Source organism: Sciurus carolinensis, chromosome 2 (genome assembly GCF_902686445.1).
Source record: "Sciurus carolinensis chromosome 2, mSciCar1.2, whole genome shotgun sequence".
Taxonomy (NCBI): Eukaryota; Metazoa; Chordata; class Mammalia; order Rodentia; family Sciuridae; genus Sciurus; species Sciurus carolinensis.
The window spans coordinates 112,550,102-112,577,078 of NC_062214.1; the positions used below are offsets into that span (position 1 = coordinate 112,550,102).

The following is a 26,977-nucleotide window of genomic DNA, read 5'->3' on the forward strand; positions in this document are numbered from 1 at the left end:
ATGTTAATGTGTTCTGCCTTTGTTATTTTGTGGAGGCGGTGACATAGCATGTATATGTGTGTGTGTGATGGTTACAGGGGTGGCATTTTCCTGGAACCAGACTTTGGGCATTGTGCTAGCATGCTCATTGACCCATGGACAGGCACAGTGACCTCTCTTACCAGTGTCAGGTTAGGGCTCCTCCATCTCTGGAATAGGGAGGTATGTGGTGACTACTTTCATCAAGAAAGTATGCCTGCTTTTTCTTCAGTGAGCTTACATTTTGGAGATAAATAGAATATACACAAAAATTGAATCCCAGATGAGCTTTCTCTCAGCAAAGGAAACTCTCAGTAATGCGAAGAGAGAGCCTACAGAGTGGGAGAATATCTTTGCCAATCATACTTCAGATAGAGCGCTAATTTCCAGAATCTATAAAGAACTCAAAAAACTCTACACCAAGAATACAAATAATCCAATCAACAAATGGGCTAAGGAAATGAACAGACACTTCACAGAAGAAGATGTACAAGCAATCAACAGATTTATGAAAAAATGTTCAACATCTCTAGTAATAAGAGAAATGCAAATCAAAACTACCCTAAGATTCCATCTCACCCCAATTAGAATGGTGATTATCAAGAACACAAGCAACAATAGGTGTTGGCGAGGATGTGTGGAAAAAGGTACACTCATACATTGCTGGTGAGGTTGCAAATTAGTGCAGCCACTCTGGAAAGCAGTATGGAGATTCCTCAGAAAGCTTGGAATGGAACCACCATTTGACCCAGCTATCCCACTCCTTGGCCTATACCCAAAGGGCTTAAAATCAGCATACTACAGAGATACAGCCACATCAATGTTCATAGCTGCTCAATTCACCATAGCCAGATTGTGGAACCAACCTAGATGCCCTTCAGTTGATGAATGGATAAAGAAACTGTGGCATATATATGCAATGGAATATTACTCAGCCATGAAGAATGATAAAATTATGGCATTTGCAGGCAAATGGATGAAATTGGAGAATATCATGGTAAGTGAGATAAGCCAATCTCAAAAAACCAAAGGACAAGTGATCTCGCTGATAAGCAGATAAGGATATATAATGGGGGGTGGGAGGGGTTAGTGTTAGGGTTAGGGTTAGGTTTAGGGTTAGGGTTAAGGAGGGTGGCAAGAATGGAGGAAGGAAGGACTGTATAGAGGGAAAAGAGAGGTGGGAGGGGTGGGGGGAAGGAAAAAAATAATGAATCAAACATTACCCTATGTAAATTTGTGATTACACAAATGGTATGCCTTGACTCCATGTACAAACAGAGAAACAACATGTATCCCATTTGTTTACAATAAAAAAAACTTACACTTAAATATAACACAAATTTCTATTGCTGTAGCTTTATAGTAAGCTTTGAAACTGGAAAGTTTGAATATTCCAACTGTTATTTGTCAAGATTTTTAAATAGTTAAGTCCCTTGCATTTCCATATGCATTTTAATTTTGGCCTTGCAATTTGTGACAACAAAGCTGAAATTTTGATAAGAATTTCATTGAATCTATAGATAAATTTGTGAAGCATAATCATGAACATGGGATGCCATTCATTATATAGATCTTCTTTAATTTAACTATTTCTTACAATTTGCATTATAGACATCTTTCAAGTTTATTTCTAAATATTTTATTGTCCATTGTACCATAAGTGGAATTGCTTGTGTGAATTTATTTATGGACAGCTCATTTTAAGTTAATAGATATATAATTATTTATACTGAACATGTATCCTGAAAACTTGGTGAATTTGTTCATTAAGTTTAGCATTTTTTATGATTTTATATATATGAGATTGTTTCACCTGAAAATGGGGATGATTTTATAGTATTTACAGATTGTTTTCATTTTTTACAACTTTGATATTCCAGACTTAGAAACTCTAAAACTATTTGAACAGAGCGACAAGCATACATATTTGTCTTGTTCCTGATTATAGGACAAATAAATCAGTCTTTCACTGTCCTTTTTGATAGGATAAACACTATCAAATGTTATGCAGGTTTTAAATTTTGTAAATGCTTTAAACACTGACAAAAATCATCTTCTATTCTTTCTTTGTTAGTGTTTGTAGATTAAAAAACAGTGAATTTTTTCAAATACATTTTTGTGTCTTGAGGTGATCATGTGAGTTTCATTTTTACTTATGTGTTGTTTTGCATCAATTGATTGCTTGGTAATAAAACAATCTTGCATTCATGCAATAAAAAAAAAATGAATCCCCTGGTTAGTTAGCTTTATTACTTGAGTAACATTTATGACAAACAAGTTGGGAGTTCAGTGTTTCATGCGTTGGTCAAATCTCTTCAGGAAGCTGTAAAGTACTTGAGGAGTGTACCCTGCTCAATTTGCTTTTGACTCAACAAATTTCTGGTGCTTGATTAACCTTGGCCTTCTTGGGCTTCTTATTTCTGTAGTATTAAGGGGTTGAGGCTGACCAGATGTTGGTACTGACTTGGTATAGGACCATTGACTCTTATTTGTATTTTTCCCCTTAAAGTAGAGTCACTGTAAGGTAAGGAACCTTGTGATAACAGATTGGTTGTTTTTGATAAAATCATTCTTTATAATCTAAAGACTTCAGAGGAAATTTCTTAGGCAGCATTATGAATTAAGAAGGAATTTATGCCATGTACAAATAGAGAAACAACATGTATCCCATTTGTTTACAATAAAAAAAAAAAGAAGGAAATAATTGTGAATACATTTTTACAGAGATCCCAGGAAGACTACTGAAATGGAAAGAAAGCAACCCAAATGCAGTGTTTTAAATTAGAGAAATGTTTTCCATAAATCTTAGTAAAAAGGTTAGCTTATCACTTTTTCCTATTGAAACTCAAAGTAAGTTTTTATTTCCTTTGAAATAAGAATTATAAATTGAAACACACTAGCATACTTGAAATGTCTGAAATTCCAATTTGATGTATACCTTTAGGTTACTCATTAGTTACAAAAATATCTAACAGAATCTTAAGATATTTTAAGCAAAGTGATTATCATATATTGATAGACATGTATTTCAACTCCACCTGGAACTATCTATTGACAGAATTTTGTGGAAATAGGAAATATTACCAAATTTCCTACTTAAAGGAATATATAATGACATGAGGATTCTTGTTTGTATGTATATGACTGACAACTATGCTGTAATAAAAAAATTCAATGAATATAGCTACCTTCTTTCCTTGTGTTTAAACTTTAATTTTTATTTCATTAGTCTACAAAAAATAGTGAAGATTTGCAAAGTAATGAGGAGATGGTAAATACGAAGAAATTCTTATCTCTGACTGCTGCATCCGAAGAAACTGTTGGTGAGTAGAGGGAGATGGCATTCATCCTTGTTTTTTTTTTCTCAGATTCATACATGATTTGGATTAAAGTTAAATTCCTGATCCAAAATTTCCCCTTGGGGCTGGGGAGATAGCTCAGTTGGAAGAGTGCTCGCCTCGAAAGCACAGAACCCTGGGTTCAATCCCCAGCACCGCAAAAAAAAAAAAAAATTTTTTTTTCCCTTTTCTTTGTGTATTTGACTCCTCTTTAGAGGAAATATGATATGAAATTCCTCTGAGCTTAGGTATATTTCACTGTCTTTAAGTGTTTGTATCTTAACAGGGCATGGGAAAATTGGGAAATAGGCTGCTATGTCTTTGCCCATACTTTTTCTGTCCCTGATAGATTCCTCTAGAGGATATTTTATGCTGACATTTCTCTAACTGCCTAGGATCCTCTCACCAGGTGTCACTTGGGCCTATGTAACCCCTTTCATAAAAATCTATTTCTGATTTACCCTATTTCCTGTTCTCTTATAATTCTAGTTTTTCAGACTAACCAATTAGTTCTCCACATATATTTCTACTTACCCCCTTTGTGTATATGTGTATTCGTGAATATTCTTTTCAAATGGAAATATGATATAGTCATATATCCTTCAACCTGCTTAGATAATGGTGAAACTTTTCAGGGAGTGGAAGCAGGTGATGTTTTGCTTGGCTACTTTTGGAATCCTTTAAAATATATCCCATGGGTGGTCTTTGAGTTCTGTGTGGGTGGAACAGTTCTGAGTAGTGTCCTGAGTCTCTCAGAATACTGGGATCTATTTGTCTTTGTAAAGTGAATGTCTAACTAACATTGTAGAATCCCAAGAACCTGATTCAGGCTACTGTAGCAGTTTAACTTTTAGTGGAGAAATAGTGGATCTTTGCTGTGAATAATGTTCCTTCAGGTTTGTTCCTTTCTGGACCAGTACTGACAGCTATGAAGCTGCTCGGGCTTGAGGGATCTGAGTTTATGGTGTACCAAAATGTTTCTCCTTAAGAAGATGGATATTTCATCTGGGTTGCTCCTTCTATAATGAAGGACTTAAAAAAAATGAACCTTTCAAAATTTTGACTTCTTAGATCCATAGGTGGAGTGACCTTATTGAAATTTACCTTGCCATTTGTATAAAAAATTAGCTTCTCTATATTAAAATCCTAGATTATTTACTTTCTGCTTCTTCTAATTTTTTTTTTTTTTTTTTTTTTGTGGTGCTGGGGATCAAACCCAGGGACTTGTGCTTACAATGCAAGCACTCTGCCAACTGAGCTATCTCCCCAGCCTGGCTTCTTCTAATTTGTTACAGAAGTAATATGGGTAATTTGTCTTAGAAAATATTGGTAAACAGAAAGAAAAAAATTGCTATTACCTAAATTGTCAATATGCAGAAATAATCACTAATAATAATTTATTTTATTTTTTTCTTTGGAGACATGTTTAGTGTAAATTATCTATCTATCCATCCATCCATCCACCTACCTACCTACCTACCTACCTATTTAAGAATAAAAATGGGATAAAATTGGATATATGGTATTTTTCAAACATTTCTCCACTAATTTGTATCTCATGAGCCCATTTGGCTGTTACTAAGAATCTGTGTGGTAGCTTTTTTCCAAGATGGCTGCCCTCAGTGCCTTCCCTCTATGTACTTTCCTTCTGCTCCTCATTAAGAGATGAAATCTGTTTCTCCCTCCCTTTTCAGTATAGGCTAGCCTGGAATAACTTTGATATATTATAGCCAGAGCATTACTATGTCATTTATAGGCCTCGCCTTTAGGAAGACTGGCAATTTCTGCTTCTTTTCTTGGCTCATGCAGATGAAAGCCCATCATCATGTAAGAGGTCAAACCACCCTAAGGCTGCTGTGCTGTGAGAAAGCCCAGATGGGCCATGTAGAAAGGCTAGGCAGAGAAAATAATGCTGGCCAGTTCCTGGCTAGAGTGATTTTATTAGTGTTCCCCTCAAATTTATGACTACCTGGAATTGCAGAATGTAATTTTATTTGGAAATAGGGTCTTTACAGATGTAATTAATTAAGATGAGGTCATAATGGAGTAGGATGTGACCTAAATCCAGTGACTGATGTCCCTTCTTTTTATAAAATAAGCATAGGAGAGGGCACAGAATTATGGAGACACAAAGATTCAGGGAAGAAAGCCATGTAAAGATGGAGGCAGGGCCTGGGATTGTGGCTCAGTGGTAGAGTACTTGCCTAGTAGGTGTGAGGCACTGGGTTTGATTCTCAGCACTGCATACAAAGAAATAAATAAAGGTTCATTAACAACTAACAAAAATATTTAAAAAAATAGATTGAGGCAGAGACTGGAGTTAAGTAACTACAAGCCAAGGAATGCTAAGGATAGTTGGGAGTCACATAAACTGGTAAAAATGCAAGGAAGGAAATTCTCTGGTCTTGATATTAGATATCTAGAGAGTAAATTTATATTGTTTTCAGTCACCTAGCCTGTAGAATCTGTTACAGCAGCCTTAGAGAACTGGTTAACCAGATGTCCTAACTATCTCAGTGCAGGCACTAGAGTTTCAAATTAAGAAGCAACTGTGGGCCGGGCATGGTAGCTCTTGCCTATAATCCCAGCAGCTCCGTTGGCTGAGGCAGGAGGATCAAAAATTCAAAGCCAGTCTCAGCAACTTAGTGAGGCCCTAAGCAACTTAGTGAGACACTGTCTTAAAATAAAACATAAAAAGGACTAGGGATGTTGCTCTGTGGTTAAGCATCCCTGAGTTCAATCCCTGGTACAAAAAAAAAAAAAAAAAAAAGCAACTGTGGACATTTCAGACCCAGAAAACACAGAAAATTACCAAGGCAAGACAGATGGCTCCAATTGAGCTGCACCAGATATCTTCAACCAAATGGAGGATCTTGCCTGTCAAGGTCCCTTTCCTCAGAAATAATCTGCTGTAGACTTCAAATTCCTAACCCACAGAAGTATGAGCATGGTTAGATGGTCATTGTTTTATGCTATCAAGCTTTGTTTTTTATTTTTTATTTTGAAATAATTTTAAACTTATATAATAGTTGCATACCAAATAGAGTTCTTATATACCCTTGCCTAAGCTTCCCCTAATGTTAACATTTTGCATTACCATAGTTCTATGATCAGAACTAAGAAATCAATATTTCTATAATACTATTAATTAAACAGTAAACTTCTAAAAAATGTATCAGCTTTCTCCCTGATGTTCTTCCTATTTTCTAATATCCAAACCAGGATTCCATATTGTATTTAGGTATCATGTCTCCTAGTCTCCTCCAATATGTGGAACTTCAGTCTTTCCTTGTCTTTTGTGACCCTTTTGGAGAGTACTGGTTAGTTATTTTCATAAAATATCCTTGAATTTTGGTTTGGGTGATATTTTCTCATGATTAGATGAAAATTATTCATTTTTAGTAGGTGTAGCTCAGAAATTATGTGTCTTCAGTCACACTTGGGATTCATAATGATGATATATTATTGATCATGTTAACTCTAATCATACTTTAAGTGCCTGGCCTGCTGGATTTCTCCACTGTAAGGTTTCCTTTTGCAATTAATAAATATCTTGGGGGAGCTACTTTAAGGCTATGCAAATATCTAGTTTCTCTTTAGACTTTTGCCTACTAATTTTAGCATTTATCAGTACATCTTACTTGCAATAATTATTACCAAATGACATGAAATTTTGGGTGATTTTTATGTAAACAGAAAACGAACAATTTCTATCAGCATTATTTTAAATGGCTGTGTCAATTTAATGTGTATGTGTGTCATCATTTGTTTAACTCATACCCTCCTGTTGAACATTTAGATTATTTCCTTCATTTTTTAGTTCTTTCAATTACACAATAGCTACAATGATCTCCTTGAGTAATTCTTGTAATTATTACTGTCTGTAGTTGACTGAAATGGTGCCTCCCCACCCCCAAGAGATATTCATGTAAAATCCCTAGAAACTGTGAATGTTACCTCATTTGGAAAAAGGATCTTTGTAGTTGTGATTAAGGATCTTGAGTTAAGAAGATACTCTGAGAATGTTGACATGGCCCCAAATGCCATAAGAATACTTAAAGCAAGAGGTGTGGGAAAGGAGACACACAGGAGGAAATGCACTGCAAAGATGGAGGCAGAGATTAGCGTGTAGCAGCCCCAAGGCTGCTTTCCAGGCATGCTGGCAAACACCAGAAGCTGACAGAGGCAAGGAATGCAGTCTCCCCTGGAGTCTTGAGTGGCAATACAACGCAGGTGACACCTCGATTTTGGATTTCTGGTCTCTAGAATTGTAAGAGAATACATTTCTGTTGTTTTCAGCCACTGTGTTTGTGGTAACTTAAGTAGGGTAATAAAGTAAATATACCTTCAAATAAATTCCCACAAGAGAAATTACTTAGTCAAAGGGGTTTGACTTTTAATTAAAAGATTTTCTATCCATATTGCCTTACTGAAACCAATTTACTTCTACCAACATTGTATCTGAATATTGTTTTCCTATACCCACAACAATGGATTTTTGTGATTATTTTTAAGATTTATTTTTTATTCCATTTCAAATTTTGTTTTATTTGCCTTTTTGCTTCTTTTTAAAATTTAATTAATTCTTATTTATTTATTTTTTTACAGACTGCATTTTGATTCATTGTACACAAATGGGGTACATCATTTCGTTTCTATGGCTGTACATGATGTAGATTCATATCATTCATGTAATATACATGTACATAGGGTAATGATGTCTGTCTCATTCCATGATTTTTCATACCCACTCCCTCATTTCCTTCTACATTATCTAAAGTTCCTCCATTCTTCTCTCACTCCCCGCCCCCCACCCCCATTATATATCATCATCCACTTATCAGGGAAAACATTCAACCTTTGGTTTTTTGGGATTGGCTTATTTCACTTAGCATAATATTCTCCAATTACATCCATTTATTTGCAAATGCCATAATAATATTCTTCTTTATGGCTGAATAATATTCCATTGTGTATATATACCACAGTTTCTTTATCTATTCTTCTGTTGAAGGGCATCTAGGTTGGTTCCACAATCTAGCTATTATGAATTGCACTGCATAAACATTCATGTGGCTGTGTCACTGTAGTGTGCTGATTTTAAGTCCTTTGGTTATAAACCTAGGAATGGGATAACTGGGTTAAAAGGTGGGCCCATTCCAAGTTTTCTGAAAATTCTCTACACTGCTTTCCAGAGTGGCTGCACCAATTTGCAACTCCATTAGCAATGTAAAAGTGTGCCTTTTCCCCACATCCATGCCACCATCTATTATTGTTTGTGTTCTTGGTAATAGCCATTCTAATTGGAGTAAGATGAAATCTTAGAGTGGTTTTAATTTGCATTTCTTTAATTATTAGAGATGTTGAACATTTTATCATATATTTATTAATCATCTGTAAATCTTCTTCTGTAAAGTGTCTGTCCAGTTCCTTGGCCCATTTATTGATTGGGTTCTTTGTATTTTTGGCATAAAGTTTTGTAAGTTCTTTATAAATTTTGGAGATAGGTGCTCTATCTGAAGTGCATGTGGGTAAGATTTTCTCCCATTCTGTAGGCTCTCCTTTCACATTATTGATTGTATCCTTTGCTGAGAAAAAAGCTTTTTAGTTTGAGTCCACTCCATTTATTGATTCTTGCTTTAATTTCCTGTGCTTTGGGAGTCTTGTTAAGGAAGTCTGATCCTAAGCCAACATGATGAAGATTTGGGCCTACTTTGTCTTCTATTTGGTGCAGGATATCTGGTCTAATTCCTAAGTCTTTAATCCATTTTGAGTTGAGTTTTGTGCAGGGTGAGAGATAGAGGTTTAATTTCATTTTACTACATATGGATTTCCAGTTTTGCCAGCACCATTTGTTGAAGAGCTAGCTTTTCTCCATTGTGGGTTTTTGGCTCCTTTGTCTAATATGAGGTGACTGTATTTATGTGGGTTTGTCTCTGTGTCATCTATTCTGTACCATTGGTCTACCTATCTATTTTGGTGCCAATACCATGCTGTTTTTGTTACTATTGCTCTGTAGTATACTTTAAAGTCTGGTATTGTGACACCTCCTGCTTCACTTTTCCTGCTCAGAATTGTTTTAGCTGTTCGAGATCTCTTATTCTTCCAGATGAAGTTCATGATTGTTTCTGTATTTCTATGAGGAATGCCATTGGGATTTTAATTGGAATTGCATTGAATCTGTATAGCACCTTTGGTAGAATGGCCATTTTAACAATATTAATTCTGCCCATCCAAGAACATGGGAGATCTTTCCATATTTTAAGGTTTTCTTCAATTTCTTTCTTTAGTGTTCTGTAGTTTTCACTGTAGGGGTCTTTCACCTCTTTTGTTAGATTGATTCCCAAGTATTTTATTTTTTGAGGCTATTGTGAATGGAGTGGCTTTCCTAATTTCTCTTTCAGAGGATTCATCACTTATGAATAGAAATGCATTAGATTTATGTGTATATTTTTAAGCTTTATTTACTTAAAATAGAATTATAAAAATTTGTCTCTCTCTGATTATCAGAGGTTAAATGTTTATTCTTTTGTTTAGCCATTCTGTGAATTGCCTGCTCATGTCTTAGTCATTTTTTATAACATTTTTTATTGGTTTGAAGGATTTCTTTAATATTAAGGATATTCATTCTTTGTCATAAATATAAAAAATTTAAATTTATTTTTTTCTATGATTTTGTGATATTTATTGGTCTATAAAAGTTTAAAGTTCTTATTTAGTTAAACCAGTCATTTCTTTTGTATTATTTTACCAGTACCTGTTTAAAAAAGTCTTTTCCAGTGCTCACTTCGGCAGCACATATACTAAAATTGGAACGATACAGAGACGATTAGCATGGCCCCTGCACAAGGATGACACACAAATTCGTGAAGCGTTCCATAATTTTTTCAAACTAAAAAGCTTTCTCTCAGCAAAGGAAACTATCAGTAATGTGAAGAGAGAGCCTACAAAGTGGGAGAATATCTTTGCCACTCATACTTCAGATAGAGCGCTAATTTCCAGAATCTATAAAGAACTCAAAAACTCTACACCAAGAATACAAATAATCCAATCAACAAATGGGCTAAGGATGTGAACAGACACTTCACAGAAGAAGATCTACAAGCAATCAACAAACATATGAAAAAATGTTCAACATCTTTAGTAATAAGAGAAATGCAAATCAAAACCACCCTAAGATTCCATCTCACCCCAATTAGAATGGCGATTATCAAGAACACAAGCAACAATAGGTGTTGGCGAGGATGTGGGGAAAAAAGGTACACTCATACATTGCTGGTGGGGTTGCAAATTAGTGCAGCCACTCTGGAAAGCAGTATGGAGATTCCTCAGAAAGCTTGGAATGGAACCACCATTTGACCCAGCTATCCCACTCCTTGGCCTATACCCAAAGGACTTAAAATCAGCATATTACAGAGATACAGCCACATCAATGTTCATAGCTGCTCAATTCACAATATCCAGACTGTGGAACCAACCTAGATGTCCTTCAATTGATGAATGGATAAAGAAACTGTGGTATATATATATACAATGAAATATTACTCCGCCATAAGGAATGATAAAATTATGGCATTTGCAGGCAAATGGATGAAATTGGAGAATATCATGCTAAGTGAGATAAGTCAATCTCAAAAAACCAAAGGACGAATGATCTCGCTGATAAGTGGATGATGACACATAATGGGGCGTGGGAGGGGTTAGTGTTGGGGTTAGAGTTAGGGTTAGGGAGGGGGGCAAGAATGGAGGAAGGAAGGACTGTATAGAGGGAAAAGAAGGGTGGGAGGGGTGGGGAGAAGGGAAAAATAACAGAATGAATCAAACAACATTGCCCTATGTAAATTTATGATTACAGAAATGGTATGCCTTTACTCCATGTACAAACAGAGAAACAACATGTATCATATTTGTTTACAATAAAAAATAAAGTCTTTTCCATCCAAATATTCTATAAATATGTACTTATATTTTTTTTATTATGAAAAATGAAAAAAATTAAAATGTTAATTTACTTGGAATTTGTTTTGGTGTCAGATATGAGGTAGAGAGTTGATTTTTATCCCCCAATTTACTAACCAGTTATTCCAATATCCCTTATTTAATAATCCATCATTTCCATACTTATTTGAAATGCTAACTTTATCAAGTAATGATTGAGTATATTTACAACTTTTCTATAATTTACTATTACACTGTTTTAGTTATTGGTAGCTTTGCAATACATTTTATTAGGGCAGTGTATTGTCTTAAATTTTTTTTTTTAATAATATGTTTGTCTCAAACCTGTTTTTTCTAAGATTAGCAATGACTACATTATTTTTTTAAAGTGTAAAGAATCTCTAAGTATATAGCTTATAAAGGTTTTAAAAGTAACTTAAATGTTTAAACACTAATGTACAAAGGTTGTCTAGAGAAGTGTAACTTAGGTTTCCTTTCATGTCTATCAGTAATTTTGAATCTTCATAGAAGTGAATATACATCTCTTAATCCAAGCAAGAAATGTGGACATGGATAGTGTCTGAAATGTAATTCTGAATATTATAGTATCTCAGCATCTATCGATTAAAAATCAGGAGCTAAACGATAATATCTGTAATGAATGGGGCATTTTTTTTATTTTATTGTAAACAAATGGGATACATGTTGTTTCTCTGTACATAGAGTAAAGGCATACCATTTGTGTAATCATAAATTTACATAGGGTAATGTTGGTTGATTCATTCTGTTATTTTTTCCCTTCCCCCACCCCTCCCATCCCTCTTTTCCCTCTATACAGTCCTTCCTTCCCCCATTCTTGCCCCCCTCCCTAACCCTAACTCTAACCCTAAAACTAACCCCTCCCACGCCCCATTATGTGTCATCATCCACTTATCAGCGAGATCATTCGTCCTTTGGTTTTTTGAGATTGGCTTATCTCACTTAGCATGATATTCTCCAATTTCATCCATTTGCCTGCAAATGCCATAATTTTATCATTCTTTATGGCTGAGTAATATTCCATTGTATATATATGCCACAGTTTTTTTACCCATTCATCAACTGAAGGGCATCTAGGTTGGTTCCACAATCTGGCTATGGTGAATTAAGCAGCAATGAACATTGATGTGGCTGTATCTCTGTAGTATGCTGATTGTATTTTTAAAAGGCCACTGCACCCACTTGTGATTGACTCAGGAGCAAGCAATGTAAGACAGGTAGTTCTGTAAAGCGATTGATTTGGGTGATCTTTTTTTTATTTGTTTTTTTTTTGGGTGATCTTTTACTATTAACCTTTTCAGTCACAGGGTTCACCACCAGGTGAACTTTTGGTTCTAGAGAGAGAATTTGTTTCCATTTGCACTTTTTTCAAAACCAAATCAGAACTATCAATCATGTTTAATTTTTAAACCTTGAAGCATATATATAGTTCCCTATATCCCTAGAGTTCACAGCTAAATCTCTGAAGTCACAAGACTACCATATGCCCTGTAGACACTAGTAATGCTAGATTAGTACAGGTGCTCTAACATGGAAATTAGGTGCACTTAATGAGCAAAAGCCTTAATTGAAAGGGGCTTGAAAGCTATGTTCAGAGAAAATCATTGCTTTAAATATTATCACATTAAAATTTCAATTCTTAAAATTTTGAATTCATAGTCATTACTTATTGGCAGTGTGTGCAAAGCAGATAAGATGCAAAAATGGGTTATTGAAAAAGGAAAAAGGAACAAGAGATACTGTTAGATGAACCAAATGTCTGTTACCTTCATTCTTGCTTCTGGCTGTCTTGATTAGTTCACACTTGACCCATTCATTAAAATTAAGAGACAGCATTATTGTATTCCTGGCTTTTTCAGATTTAAGTAGAATCTTTTTTTGATGACTTTTCTTTTATAGAAAAGTTAATTCCTTAATGAAATTACTTGCTGTCTCTTTATGTCATAGGCATGTTTTATCAGTCATTTATTTGATGTATTTTTATTTTTTTTTAAATTAAAATAATTTAAAAACCAAACAAACAGAAAAAAAAGAAGTTAGTATGTACTTGGGGCTACATTATTAGCTTAATTACTTTTTTCAACAGTTCACACTACATAATTATTACCTTATTCTAAAAGGAAAACTTTTGGTATCATCAACTTAAGTATTTTCACACTAAGTCTGAAAGAAATGAATATAAATGCAAGAGTCCAGTTTGATCACGTAGCATAGATGTTTTGTTAGTCTGCAGTGCTGGGGATTGAGCCCAAGGCCTCAATCATGCTAGACACGCACATACCACTGAGCTACATACATCCTCAGCCATTAACACAGGCTTTTGAAAGTCTCATATTCCTACTTTTTCAACATAGTCACATGTTATAAAATGGTATGAAATTTCTTATATCTGCTCCTCTCTTGAGATGAGTTTTTTCTGTTACTCATTCAACCTTAGACTAGTCTTAATTATAATATAAAAATCAAAAATTATTTTGATTGAACTTATATGTAGCCATATATTTTGGTAAAATATTCTACAGGTGTTATTAGAAAAGCAGGAATGTTTTGCTGCATTTCCATGGTAAATTTTTTGTGGGGAAAAAGCAAAGTACTTATAAATTGTCCAGTAGGTGGCAGCATCTAGTTAGAATATGTATTTTAAAGGACACCCACAGCTGGACCTATTTTAACTTGAACTTTAAACACATATTTACAAACATACTAAAATTTATTTTCCACTTATCACTTTCTATCTTTGACTAAAAGGAAATGATTCTGAGGATTAATCTTTCTTTATCTGAGGTCAGTTTTCCTTAACCTCTTATTTAGTAGTAAATGTTAAGGATTTTGGCTGGGTAACTGAATGGTGGTTTCCAACCTCTTTTCCAGTCCCCCAAATACAAACTGCACTGTAGTCCCCTTCTAACATTACAAACAGCCAACAGTAAATAAGTAAAAATAATTATTGTTGGATTGTGTATTTAGTTCTTTTTATAGGTACTAAACACAAATGAGATCTTGTCTTCAAAAGAAAGATGAAAATGACATTAAATTGATTTAAGCTACATTTTGACTTTATAATTTACACATAATGACCTCTAGATTAACTACCTGAGATTTTGAAGTAGATGATATAGCACTTTCTAGGGATCTTCAAAATTCTGTCCTTCCTTCCTTCCTTCCTTCCTTCCTTCCTTCCTTCCTTCCTTCTTTTCCTTCTTCCTCTTTCTCTCCCTCCCTTTCTTCCTTTCTTTTTTTCCAGTGGTTTTGGCAGAGGTTATTCTTCTTGCCTTTGCCACATTTCTTTCTTGTGTTTCAAGGTCCAGATTTATAAATGCATGCAAGCACAAAACATGAACATATTAATGAGTTAAGATTTTACAAATTTGTGAATACCTCTTTCTAGGTGCATTTTTTATGAAAACCTGATATATAATACCTCTACTCTTGAGTGTTAGGATTAAATACTCTAAGAAAATTTGCTAGTCTCTTTCTACTCTGATTTGCAGAAGACCGAGGGAAAAAATCAAACTCCTCTGCTGACTGATATAGATAAGGATTTTGGGGTTTTAACCTCCATCCAGTGCTCAGCATTGCTAAGAAATCTCTTTCATTCTCCAGTGTGGCTATTCCAAACTGTTACTGTGTGCTTAGTCTCCCATCTTCTTCTGCAAGACCTTAATTCTGTTTCTCTTGCTTTTCAGAGAAAATGAATCTACCAGGTGGGAATTTATTCCACATTCTTTCCTTCTGTTTCTGAAGTTCGCTCTGACTGTGTTCATCCATCTTTACTACTTCCCTCTTACTTCAGGGGAGAGAAGGCCAAAGTTGGTAACATCCCATCCTTATACGGGGCTCCTGGTTCATGATACATCAATCATTTTATTTTATGTTTATCTAGATCTTCAATCCCTCTGGTTCCTTCCCTTCTATGTACCATGTTTGAATTTTCTAGCACTAAAACAAATCATAAAGCCTTTGAACCAACCAGTAACCAACCAAATATACAAACCTTTCCCCTCAGTTCTTTACTCTCAAACAGCTACCAGTCAGTTTCCCTCCTTTCCTTGCAGGGCAGATTTTTTTCTTTCGTTACTTTTTTGGTACTGGGGACTGAACCTAGGAGTAATTAGCCACTGAGCCACATTCCCAACCCTTTTTTTATATTTTATTTTGAGACAACTTCTCACTAGTTTGCTTAATGTCTCCCTAAGTTACTGAGGCTGGTTTTGAACTTGCAATTCTCCTGCCTCAGCCTCCTGAATTGCTGGGATTACAGGTGTGTGCCACCATGCCCAACAAAGGCAGATTTCTTGAAAGAATGGTCACAACTATTAGCATTACCTCATTGTCAACTTTCATTTACATCTTAACTCTTCAGTTGTTTGTTTTTTTCTCCTATCACGCTATGGATATTGCCTCCTAAATTCTAAGTCTGATGGCATACTTCCAGTTTTTATCTTAACATCTCAGTAGCATTTGTGTATTTGCTTTGTCAATTATGTTAACTTTGTCAGCTAATGAGTGGAGGTGGTTACTCATTTATTTCTATGCTTTGAAACAGTTTACATAACAGGAGGATTATCTGTTCCCTAAAAATTTGAAAGATTTCACTGGAAAAACCATCTGGTTCAAATAATTTCTTGGAGGAAGTTCTCTCTTTTCTCAGCTTCTTTCATATTTACTATTCTATTTCAGTTAACTAGTTATTCTGGAGTTAGTTTTGGCAATTCATCTGTATACTGAGATTTTAGAATATCCATTTACCAAGATTTAAAATTTTACTAATGTAAGATCTCATAAAGTGTTTTTTAATAGTAATTCTCCTTCTTATTTGTATATTCCCTTTCTATTTATAATTTTGTTTATATTTTTCCCTACTTTAAAAAAAAACAGTTTTTTTTTTTTGTGGTACTGGGGATTGAACTCAGGGGCACTCTATCACTGAGCCCATTCCAAGCCCTATTTTGTATTTTATTTAGGGACAGGGTCGAATTGCTTAGTGCCTCGCTAAGTTGCTGAGACTGGCTTTGAACTTGTGATCTTTCCGCCTCAGTCTCCTAAGCTGCTGGGATTACAGGTGTGTGCCAGTGTACCTGACAAAAATCTGAACATTTTAAATTAGCTTTTTATTTTAGCGCAATTTTATATTTACAGAAAAAGTACAAAAATAGTTTGGAGATCTCCTATATATCCACATCCACTTACCCAGTTGTGAATGTCTTGCATTAGTATGATATGTTTGTTACAACCAGTGAACCAGTATTAATACATCATTATTAACTAAAGTCCAATTTTATTTAGATTTCCTTCATTTTTACCTAATGTTCCTTTTCTGCTCCAGGATCCCATTCAGGAGCCCACATTACACTTAATCCTCATGCTTTCTTAGTCTAATCTTGGCTATCATACTTAGACTTTGCTTTTAATGACTTTGACAGTTTTGAAGTATACTGGTCAGGTATTTTGTAGAATGTTCAGCACTGGGATTTAGCTCATGATTGTCTCATGATTAGACTGAGATTATATGTTCTTAGGAAGACAACCACAGTGTTGTATGCCATTTTCATTACATTACATCATGCTGTTAACATAACATCACTGTTGATGTTAACTTCAATTACCAGCCTGAGGAAATATTTGTCAGATTTTTTCCACTGTTAAGTTATTCTAGTTTTCCCTCTTTTCCCCAGTATACTTTTTTGAAGCAAGTTATGTGTAGCCCCACTTCAGGAATAAGGAATTATGCTTTACTTCTTTAAGGGCAGAATATTTACATTAATTATTTTGAATTATTCTGCATGGGAATTTACCTGTTCTCCCCCATTTTATTCAATCAGTAATTTATACCAGTATAGGCTTGTGGATATTTATTTTGTACTTTGAGTTAGAATTTCTTACTAATTTATTTTGTGGCTCAGATTTTTCCAGCTTTAACTATTGGGAGCTCTTTGAGTTGGTTCTTGTGTCCCTTTGACACAACTCCATTATTGTGGATTTAGTTTTGTTGTTGTCAAGCACTTCCTCACTTTCTGGCACTACAGATGCTCCAGACTCATATACTTTATTTGTTACTGGAATCAACCATTTCTCCAAGGAGCTGTGATTCCTTTTATTGGAGACTGAGATTAGAAACCAAGATCTGGATGCCATGTGTGACTGTTGATTCTAGGCGCTCTAATAAAGAAAATGTAGATGTCTACACTGATCTATTATACACGTATCTATGCTATGTCTATGTGTAACCATCTAAACTTGAATTCATACTGATGTCTCTGGGTTAATTCCTTTGGCACATGGATATTCTAACCTTTTTCCCTTGCTTAACTGTAACATTCCACTCCGACAGTGAGAAGACTGTTTTCAACCATCTGCCACCTTTTTACTTAATTGTTCAATTCCAGTATACATAGATGATGATATCAGAATTCCTAATCTACCCCCATGGGAAACAACTTAGTCAACTAGACTATGGTGCCTATATGCAGTTTGGAGGATTGCCTTTAGTAATTTTTAGTTACTTAGGCAGGCACCTTTTTCATTCATTCCCTTTAGTGAGGTTGTTTCATAGTTTGTTATATAAGTAGATTGTTTTGTCACATTTTACATGCCATTATGGGATTCTTCAACCTCATAAATGATTTTCTTTTGAAAATTTTCATACATTATGTCCCACTTTTTATGCTGTGCAAAAGTGCATAATGTCATGTATTCACTATTAAAGTATCACTCAGAATAGTTTTACAACCCTGAAAGATTGCCTGTGTGAATCCCTGTTTAACCCTTCTTCTTTCCACAAGCCCCTAGCTACCACTGATTTTTTTACTGTCTTTATAGTTTTTCCTTTTCAATTAACATTGTATAATTTGGAATTGCTCTTTCATTTAGCAGTATGCAATTTAGATTCATCCATGTCATTTTGTGACTGGATAGCTGATTTTCTGGTCAGAGAATATTTCATTCTATGGATATACTTCAGTTTGTTTATCCCTTCACCAATTGAAAGGTATTTTGGTTGCTTCCAGTTTTGGGCAACCCCATGAATAAGGCCGCTATAAACTTTTGTGTGCAGGTTTATGTGTGGATACATATTTTCAACTTATTTGGATAAATATGTAGGAACATGATTGCTGGATTACATGGTAAGACTTTATCTTAGAAAGAAACTGCCTAACTTGTCTTCCAAAGTGGCTGTACTGTTTTGTATTCCCACAGGCAATGAATGAAAATTCCCTATTCTCTGCATCTTTTTCAGCAATTGGTATTATCAGTCTTTTTTTTTTTTTTTTTTGGTTTTAGCTATTCTAATAAGTATGTAGTGGTATGTAATTGTTTTTTTTAATTTGCATTTCCCTAATGACAAATGGTAAACATCTTTTCAGGCACTTATTTGCCATCTGTATTTTATTTAGGCATCTGCTGCCCATTTTTAAATATTAGGTTGTTCTTTTATTGTTGACATTTAGGAATTCTTTGTATTTTTGGATGTAATCTTTTATCAGATATGTAATTTGCAAATATTTTTCTCCCAATCTTGGCTTGCTTTTTCATTCTCTTAACAGTATTTTTTTTATATAGAATTTCTAAATTTTGTGAAGTAGAATTTATCAATTTTTAATTGTATGGATAATGTTTAAACCAGGTTTGTTTTCAGAGATAGGTGGTGGATTCTGTAATATCTTGAAGACTTGCACTCTTTTCTGAAACAAAAACATGTCTGTGCCACAACCTGTCAGATTCTGTCATATTAAGGTACAGAGACAAATTTTTTAAAAAAAGTTGTATGTGTTAATTTCTTGAAACATAAAATGTCTAAATTAGCTAATAGGAGAATACAAAGATAAATTATATTGAAACAAAAAAAAGCTGAGCAATGAAATTTCCTGTTATCTTTATGGGAATTAGTCCAAGAGAAGGAATCACAAGACAAAAAAACTAACTGCCAAAAGTCTCCTAAGTTTTCTCTTTGTATTTTAATGACTGATCATCTACTTGAAATACTTTGGGTATCTAAAATAAAAAAATAAAAACAATTAAAGTTAATTGGTGTGCATATTCTCTTTCTTGTGAACACTGGATTTGTATACACTATTTTGGGGAAGTAGGTTATAGTTTAGCAGTTCCTTATACATCCTTTTTGTACTGAAGTTCTAGGGAAATGCTGTTTGGCTACCTTGACCCATAATATTTTTTTTTTTTTTTCAGTGTTTCATTTGTAGAAAGATGATTATCGTTTCTGCTTGGAAGCAACACTGACATTGTTTAAAAATTTTGTGTGTATGAAGGGGTTTCAGGATTATTCAAGAAAATATTATATCTTATCCTTTTTAAAAACAGCTTGTGTAGACATTTCTTTACTTTTGTGAGTATTGAACAAGTGGCTTTTTAATCAGCAGATTCTTCTCATTGTGAGGATGAGGATACCTTTTTCCCAGTGTTTCACACTCAGATCTCTCCAGAAGAATATGAAAACCATAAGCAGAATATCAATCAAGGTATGTTTTAATTTTTATGATTGTAGGTCGTGTCACAAGGGAATACTAAGTATACATAGAAACATTAATGGATGAAATTATTTGATGCAATTTATTCCAGAGGGGAGTAATTTATTCCAGAGGGGCACACAGTTGTTATTGAAGCTAGTTGTTGAAAGTTCATTATACTATTTTTTTATTTTTAGATGTTTGAACTTATATATAATACAGAGTTAAAATGAAAAAGCAGGCTGCAAGTAATGGAGACCTGGCTTAAGCCAAAAAAATATGTATATTTATATGTGTGTATATATATATATATATAATTTTTTTTTTTTTTTACCTTACACATATGGAAATGAGCTTGGTGGTAGAACTTGGTAGAGCTTTGGTTTCCAAAGGCATATGCCATGGTTAGTCATTCAGAGGGAGGCTAAATTCCAAAATCCTAGATAAGAGGTGGAGTATCCAGGTGGAGTCAGGTGTCTACCCTGGTTTAACCATCTTGTCCAACCCAGCAAGGATTGGGGTCACTGTGGGAACATGGCAGTGTGTTTTAGTCAGCTATTTTACTGCTGTGACTAAAAGGATCTGACCAGCACAATTGTAGAAGAGTAAGAGTTTATTTGAGGGCTCATGGTTTTAGACCATAGAAGGCTGGTTCTATTTCTTAGGGCTCTAGGTGAGGCAGAACATCATGGTGGGAGAGTGTGGCAGAAGGAAGCAGCTTGCATCATCAGGAAGCATAGTCTCCCCTCTCCAGATACAAAATATATACCCATAGCCACGTCCCCATGAACCATTCCCTCTAGCCACACCCCATCTGCTCCAGTTACCACTCAGTTAATTCCATCAGGGATTAATTCACTGATTAGTTTAAGACTCTCACAACCCAATCATTTCTCCTCTGAACCCTCTTGCATTGTCTCACATGTAAGCTTCTGGGGGACACCTCACATCCAAACCATAACAGGGCCTGCTTTATCACTATCAGACTGGAGGGGACAAGAGCATATCACTAGTGAGATAGATAATCCAATGTTTTCCCCTCTACAGTTTATTAGAAGTCTTATGGAAACTTCTAATAGAGTTTCATAATAAAGTTTTATTATGTTTTAAGGAAACTATATTATAAATGTAGAGATGACTGCATTTGAGTTATTTTAGTGTTAAGTGTATATGAAACTTCAACTAAATATATCTACCTCATATTTCACATAAAAAGACTACTTGATTTATGGGAAAAAATGATAATTTTTTTTTATATCTAAGGTAGTCACTCCTCTCCTTGGTAGTTTGTTTAACAAATGATTGTGTGGTTAATTAATAAATAAAACCCAGTTATAAAGCATAGGTTTATTTATCTAGAAACTTTTATTTTTTTCTTTTTTGTGGTACTGGTGATTGAACCCAGAGTCTCATGCACTGAGGTGCATATCCAGCCCTTTTCATTTTTTATTTTGAGAAAGTGTCTCATTAAATTGCCAGACTGACTTTGAAGTTTTGATCGTCTTGCCTTTGCCTCCTGAGTAGCTGGGATTATAGGCATGGACTATCACACTCAGGTAGAAACTTTTAATTTAAATTAGAGAAAAATACATTTTCTACTCAGATTTACTTTTGTTTGAGAATAATTCAAATTCAGAGATCTTATTCTTTTCCTGGTTCTTTCTAGCCATTTTCATACAAATGTAATTCCTTAGTGGTTCAATTTGTATTGTATCTTTAATAGTTAGCTATAAATAAACCAATTGACTGTTTCCTTGATCCTTTTTTATTAATGTAACCTCTTATTAATTTTATTAACCTTTATTAATTTTATTAATGTAGTACCTCTTAAAAGGTAACTTTTGGGTAACGTAATCTGGGCTGAGCTACTGACTGGTGTTCTTCCTTTGTGGACTTTAATATGGTAATTTGTCCTTTGTGGGGTGAACTTTGTGTCATTTAAGAGACTCCTTTTGTGCATATTTTTTTAGAACTATACTGAAGGGTTCACCTGATTTTATATTTTTATTCCTAAAGGGAATAAGAGTCCACAAGTATTTTTCCTGCCCTTGTTATGAGGACTCAGAGTCTGAATGTTTAAGTTTATTCAATGCTTTTTTCAAAGATTGAGGAAAATTGACATACTGAGATGGCCTCTAGGGGTTTATACAGCTGGAATAAAGAACGTCTAGGACATTTATCCCTAGATCTTGCTTAAAGACATCTTAAGCTGGGCACAGTGGTGCATGCTTGTAATTCCAGTGACTTAAGAGGCTGAGGCAGGAGGATTACAAGTTTGAGGTCAGCATGGGCAATTTAGTAAGACCCTGTCTCAGAACCAAATATAAAAAGGGGATGGGGATATAGCTCAGTGGTAGAGTGTCCCTGGGTTTAATCTCTGGTACCACCATCTCACAAAAGGGAAAAAAAGTCTTGAACAAAAAAGTTCTTGTTCTAAAGGAGTGATGGAAAATTAATAGAATTGTTGGAAATGACTCTAATATTTAGGGGAAGTTTTATTTCACATCAAGAAAAAAATATATATTTAAAAAAATCTTCATAATACCAGAGATTTCTTTTTTCACATGTATGACTCTGAAATAGTTCTGTTCATACTTCCCATCATTCCCAAGGAATCAACACCAAGAAATGAGAACTTCATTGAAACTTACAGGCACATTTGTCTTTTTAAGAAAAAAATTTTCATATATATTAGGTTCTGGATCTGGATTTTAGAAGTTAGTTTTTCTATCTGTGCTTTCTTATATATTTAAATATATGCTTAAAGTGAATTTTTAGTATAACTTCATTGTAATCATGAAAACATTTTGAACTTTTTTAATATTAGATTTTACCTATGATGTGGAAAGAAATGAATCATTGATCAAAGCAGAAAAGAAATCCTTCTCAAATACAGAAAAAATTGAGCTCAGGGGTAAACACAACCACAATTTTATTAAGCGAAACATTGAGGTATGTACTTAGAAATTCAGGAGCTAGAATGTGTGACTAAACGAGTTGCGACAATGGTGATAGAATGTTTAGGATCTTTAAATATTTTTGATTATGTTAACTGTGTGCATAATTGAATCAGAAGATATATCTGAAAGAAAAGTTTTCTGAATCAATACTTACCTTCACTGTTTTCTATTACATCCCTTTCTATCCTATCCTATACTCTCCTCTACCATCCCTTTAAAAAAACGTTAGCTGCAATTAGCATTTATTTCTCCTCCTAGAAAAGTCTGGTTCCTGCAATTTGAAAAATATTTATTTAGATACTAGCTTTGGATGATGTTTTCTAGATTTTTATATCATATATTAGTAAACTCTTAAAGTAATGAGACTGATTATGTAGCTAGTGCATTTAGAACTTGGAATGGAAAATACTTCTAGCGGAGCATCAGAGGTGGACTGGAGAAGCCAACTAGTTGTCTACCTCCCACTGAGCCTCTTGGTCACTGTCCTTGATAAAGCTCCCTGCTTCAGGGGTTATTCCTTGAATTTGCATTTTCCGTAGCAAATTTGTCTGGAAGGCAGACTCAGACTAATCAAGGATACAGGGACTCCTGTATTAGACTAGAATACTAATTAATTAATTTGGAATAAGAAATGTAAGTGAGGTAGAAGAAGGCTCACAGCAGAGCCCTTGGGCAAATAGTTACTAGAAGGCTGAAATGGTGAGTGTGAAGTCTTAAGAAGAGAAAGTAAGTAATTCCTACAGTTCAGTCTGATGCTTTTTCCACCGACATGTCATTTCCAGGCCGTCTAGATTCATGAGTCAACTCGCTACTGCCAGGATTGATCTCTGGGACTCAATTTTTCTGTGCTCCATGTTCAAGTAGTCTTTAGGAAACTTTATCCAGCTTGATCTGTCTCTTTGTGCTGGCTCATTCCATCTTATTTATTGCTTAGTTTTCTAAAAGCCATAGAATTTCCCCCACATCCAAGTTCTGGCTGACCCAGACAGCAGCTTCACCATAGATTACATTTTCTCCTTTTAATAATAGTAACTGAATATTTATTTAAATTCCTTATAAGATTTATGCTTAAAACTTAAAAGCAGTTTCATTTAGTAGATATCTGCTATAAGGAAGCGTCAAGAAGAGAAATCCCACCATCATATACAATTATGGTAAACCAATAAAAATGTGGAAAAAAGGAATCGTCCTTCCAAATGCCTCCACAAATATGTTTTCGTGTGTGTGCATGCAAATTCCACATGGAGAGATTTGAAAATGCTCTCTGAATTAACAAAAGGGCCAGCTTATAGTGGAAATATTTTTGTTTGGAGAATGGCCCCGCAAAAGTGTTTGTCATGAAACAAAATTACCTAGCAAATATAAAATGACTAGTCTCTCAACTTATACCTCAGTGTTTCTTCTGTTGATGTCTCTGATTCTGTTTTTATTTTCCTGAATTATGAATTTCTTTGAATAATGTTTTTCATTAATTAATTCCATAGTTGGCCAAGAATTCAAGAAACCCAGTGGTTATGATTGACAGAGAGAAGAAAAGGCTGGCTGAACTTTTGAAGGACTTAGATGATAGAGATTCAGGACTGTCCAGTTCTGAGGTATGGAAACTCATAGTCAATGACTTCTACAGTTCTTAATTTTGATCCTCTTATGTTATCAACCCCTTAGCATGAATGTATAATAATTTTTTAGGTTATGAGACAGTATTCTCTAACTTGAAAAATTCCTATTTTATACCCATTTTCATTGGTGTTTTCAAATTTATTCTTGGTCAATTTATTATTGATTCTTTAAGATCATTTTAAGTCATTAGTAGAGGACCACACATTGGCTATCACAAGATAGTCTCTGCCTGTGATGTGTTGGGCTTAGATACTGATGATATATGAATGTATTTCTCAGTATGCTTTTTTATTATTCCCACACTGGATACATGGCATTTCAGTGTAGTCTTCAGTAATCCTAAAGAACACTATCCTGCCCCTGCCCAGTTAACCTTAACCATTTAGTTCTGTGGGGAGGCAAAGGCTGAGCTGAATAGGGGAACTATCATATAATGTAGGGGGCAAATGCAGGTATTTATAGTGTCCCAGAAGGTCCCATAAGGAGTGCAGTGGCCCAGTGTTTATATAGTAATATTGTAGGAATATTCTTTATTTTCATAAAGAAATACAGCCTCCTATGTTTCTTGACACACTTAACCCTGTTGTCTTTTATTCTCCTGTGTTGAAGAGAGACATGGTCTAGCAAATGCTGGCACCCTTCCCAAATCCCCTTTACCTGAAACCTGTCTGTGTCCATTCCCTAGCCCTGTAACAGGGTTCACAGCTGTCCCCTTCCTTGGAAAATTGCCCTGAGCCAAATGGGAGCCAAGTAGCCCAATATATCATTTCTGCCTACCTCAGGTCCCCTCACCTCAAAATAGGATTAGCTTTGTAGTGCTTACCCAGAGATCAGACCCAAGCTGGTCTTTAGCTTTCTTTATGCCCTTGTCCTAGCCTGTTTGCCTTATGCCCCTGTTCCCAAAGACATTCCTCTGATAGATCACTCAAGCAAGATTCCCTGTGTCAGGGAATCTTCTGCACCTATGTAACCCAGCCTAAGACACATAGGATCAGGGGATGGTTTTGGCTTTAGGTACAAAAGCACTGTGTGTGGTGATACCTGTGGCTAGTGGAGCAGGATGCACCAGTCCAGTGGGACTGGCATCAGCTAGTGTTTGCTGTGTGAAATTCCTAGTCCAGTTGGGTGAAGTGGCTCACACCTGTAATCCCATTGTCTCCAGAGGCTGAGGTAGAAGGATTGCAAATTTAAAGCCAGCCTCAGCAATTTAGCAAGTCCCTAAACAACTTGGCAAGATCCTGTCTCTAAATAAAATATTTTTTAAAAAGGCCTGGGGATGTGCTCAGTGGTTAAGTGCCCATGGGTTCAAACCTCAGTACCAAAAAAAAAAAAAAAAAAAAGAAAGAAAAAGAAATCCTAGTCCAGGGCTGCCTGGCTCCTCCAATTTTTCAAGAGAAGCTAAAAATTCAGATTTTTATGGGAAACATTATACTTTCAAAATAAAGTAGCAGCTAAGTCCATTAAATAAAATTCCATGTGGGTAAACAGAATATGTCTTACTTTCTACCCCAAACCAAAAACAAATCTACAGAATATCACAGCTTACAATGTCTAAATAATCTTTTTTGAGATGATGAGGATCCAGTGGGGGCTGGGTCTAGGAATGGACAAAGCTTTTGCTGTGTCTGGGCTGGTGAAGTAGGGGAAAAGGGTAGGCAAGGCAACCTGCTGAATATCCCCATAATTCTGAGGTGCGTTAGCTTTATTGGTTTATGGTAATTTTCTTATTTTATGAACAAAAGCTTAGATAACAGAATTAAGGGACCTTGGTTTCGTTCCTTGTTTTGTTAATTGTGAATTTGCAGACTGCTGCCCACTGTCTGTCAAACTGTGGTATGATGGCTCTACCTTATACATTCTAGGAACGCTTTCACAGTGATTTTTTTCTATTAATATTGAATTTTACATATTATTTTTGTTAGTAGGTATGTCTTATTCTCATTTTTAATTCTAGAGTTTTAATTTTAGATGGCTCTTTTATAAATGTCATATAGTTGGACTTTTGTTGTTGCCATTGTGTCTTTATCTTTAGTTATTTCTCTTTTACTATTTCCTTATGATTTGTACTATAATGAGGATATTTAATCTGATCATATTTATTGTGACCACTGATAATTTTGGATCTTTTTTCTGACATCAAATTTTATGTTTTATTTATCATATTTGTTTTGTTTTCTCCACTCTACCCTCTTTTTCTCCTGTTGTGTGGAAAACTCAGTATCCTATTTCCAATATGGTATTATTAACTATCTAGTTCTTAAAAGAAAATAAAATGCATATATTCTTTTCAACTTCAATATTTAGTTTTAAAATCTTGTATATTATCAAGACTGGACTTTGGTAATTTCCATTTTTTCACATTTTCTTGCCTCCAGAATGCATTGAAACATCTGAAATTCCAGTTCTAAAAATATATATATATTTTTTACCTTTAAAAATGGTATGTTTCTTGTATTTTAGGAAATCTTTCTCAGCCAACTTTTTTTCAACATTTCTTTAGTTGTTGATGGACCTTTATTTTATTCATTTATTTATATGCAGTCCTGAGAATTGAACATGTGTGAGGCAAGTGCTCTACCACGAGCCAAAATCCCAGCTC

General features: G+C 34.8%; 1 protein-coding gene and 1 non-coding gene across 5 annotated transcripts in view; both read left to right on the plus strand.

Moving 5' to 3' along the window:
• Positions 1-26,977, plus strand: part of Fsip1 (fibrous sheath interacting protein 1) — a 203,852-nt gene that overhangs the window by 14,897 nt on the left and 161,978 nt on the right. For 3 of the 4 annotated variants that reach the window (XM_047539946.1, XM_047539950.1, XM_047539949.1), the window contains exons 5-8: positions 3,248-3,341; positions 19,709-19,810; positions 22,626-22,750; positions 24,243-24,353. In XM_047539946.1, the coding sequence (XP_047395902.1) occupies positions 3,248-3,341; positions 19,709-19,810; positions 22,626-22,750; positions 24,243-24,353 (432 nt within the window). The remainder of the gene's footprint in view (positions 1-3,247; positions 3,342-19,708; positions 19,811-22,625; positions 22,751-24,242; positions 24,354-26,977) is intronic. The other variant, XM_047539947.1, reaches the window with a different exon arrangement.
• Positions 10,136-10,242, plus strand: LOC124978326 (U6 spliceosomal RNA). Its single transcript, XR_007107363.1, has one exon. It is a non-coding gene; the product is annotated as a U6 spliceosomal RNA (small nuclear RNA).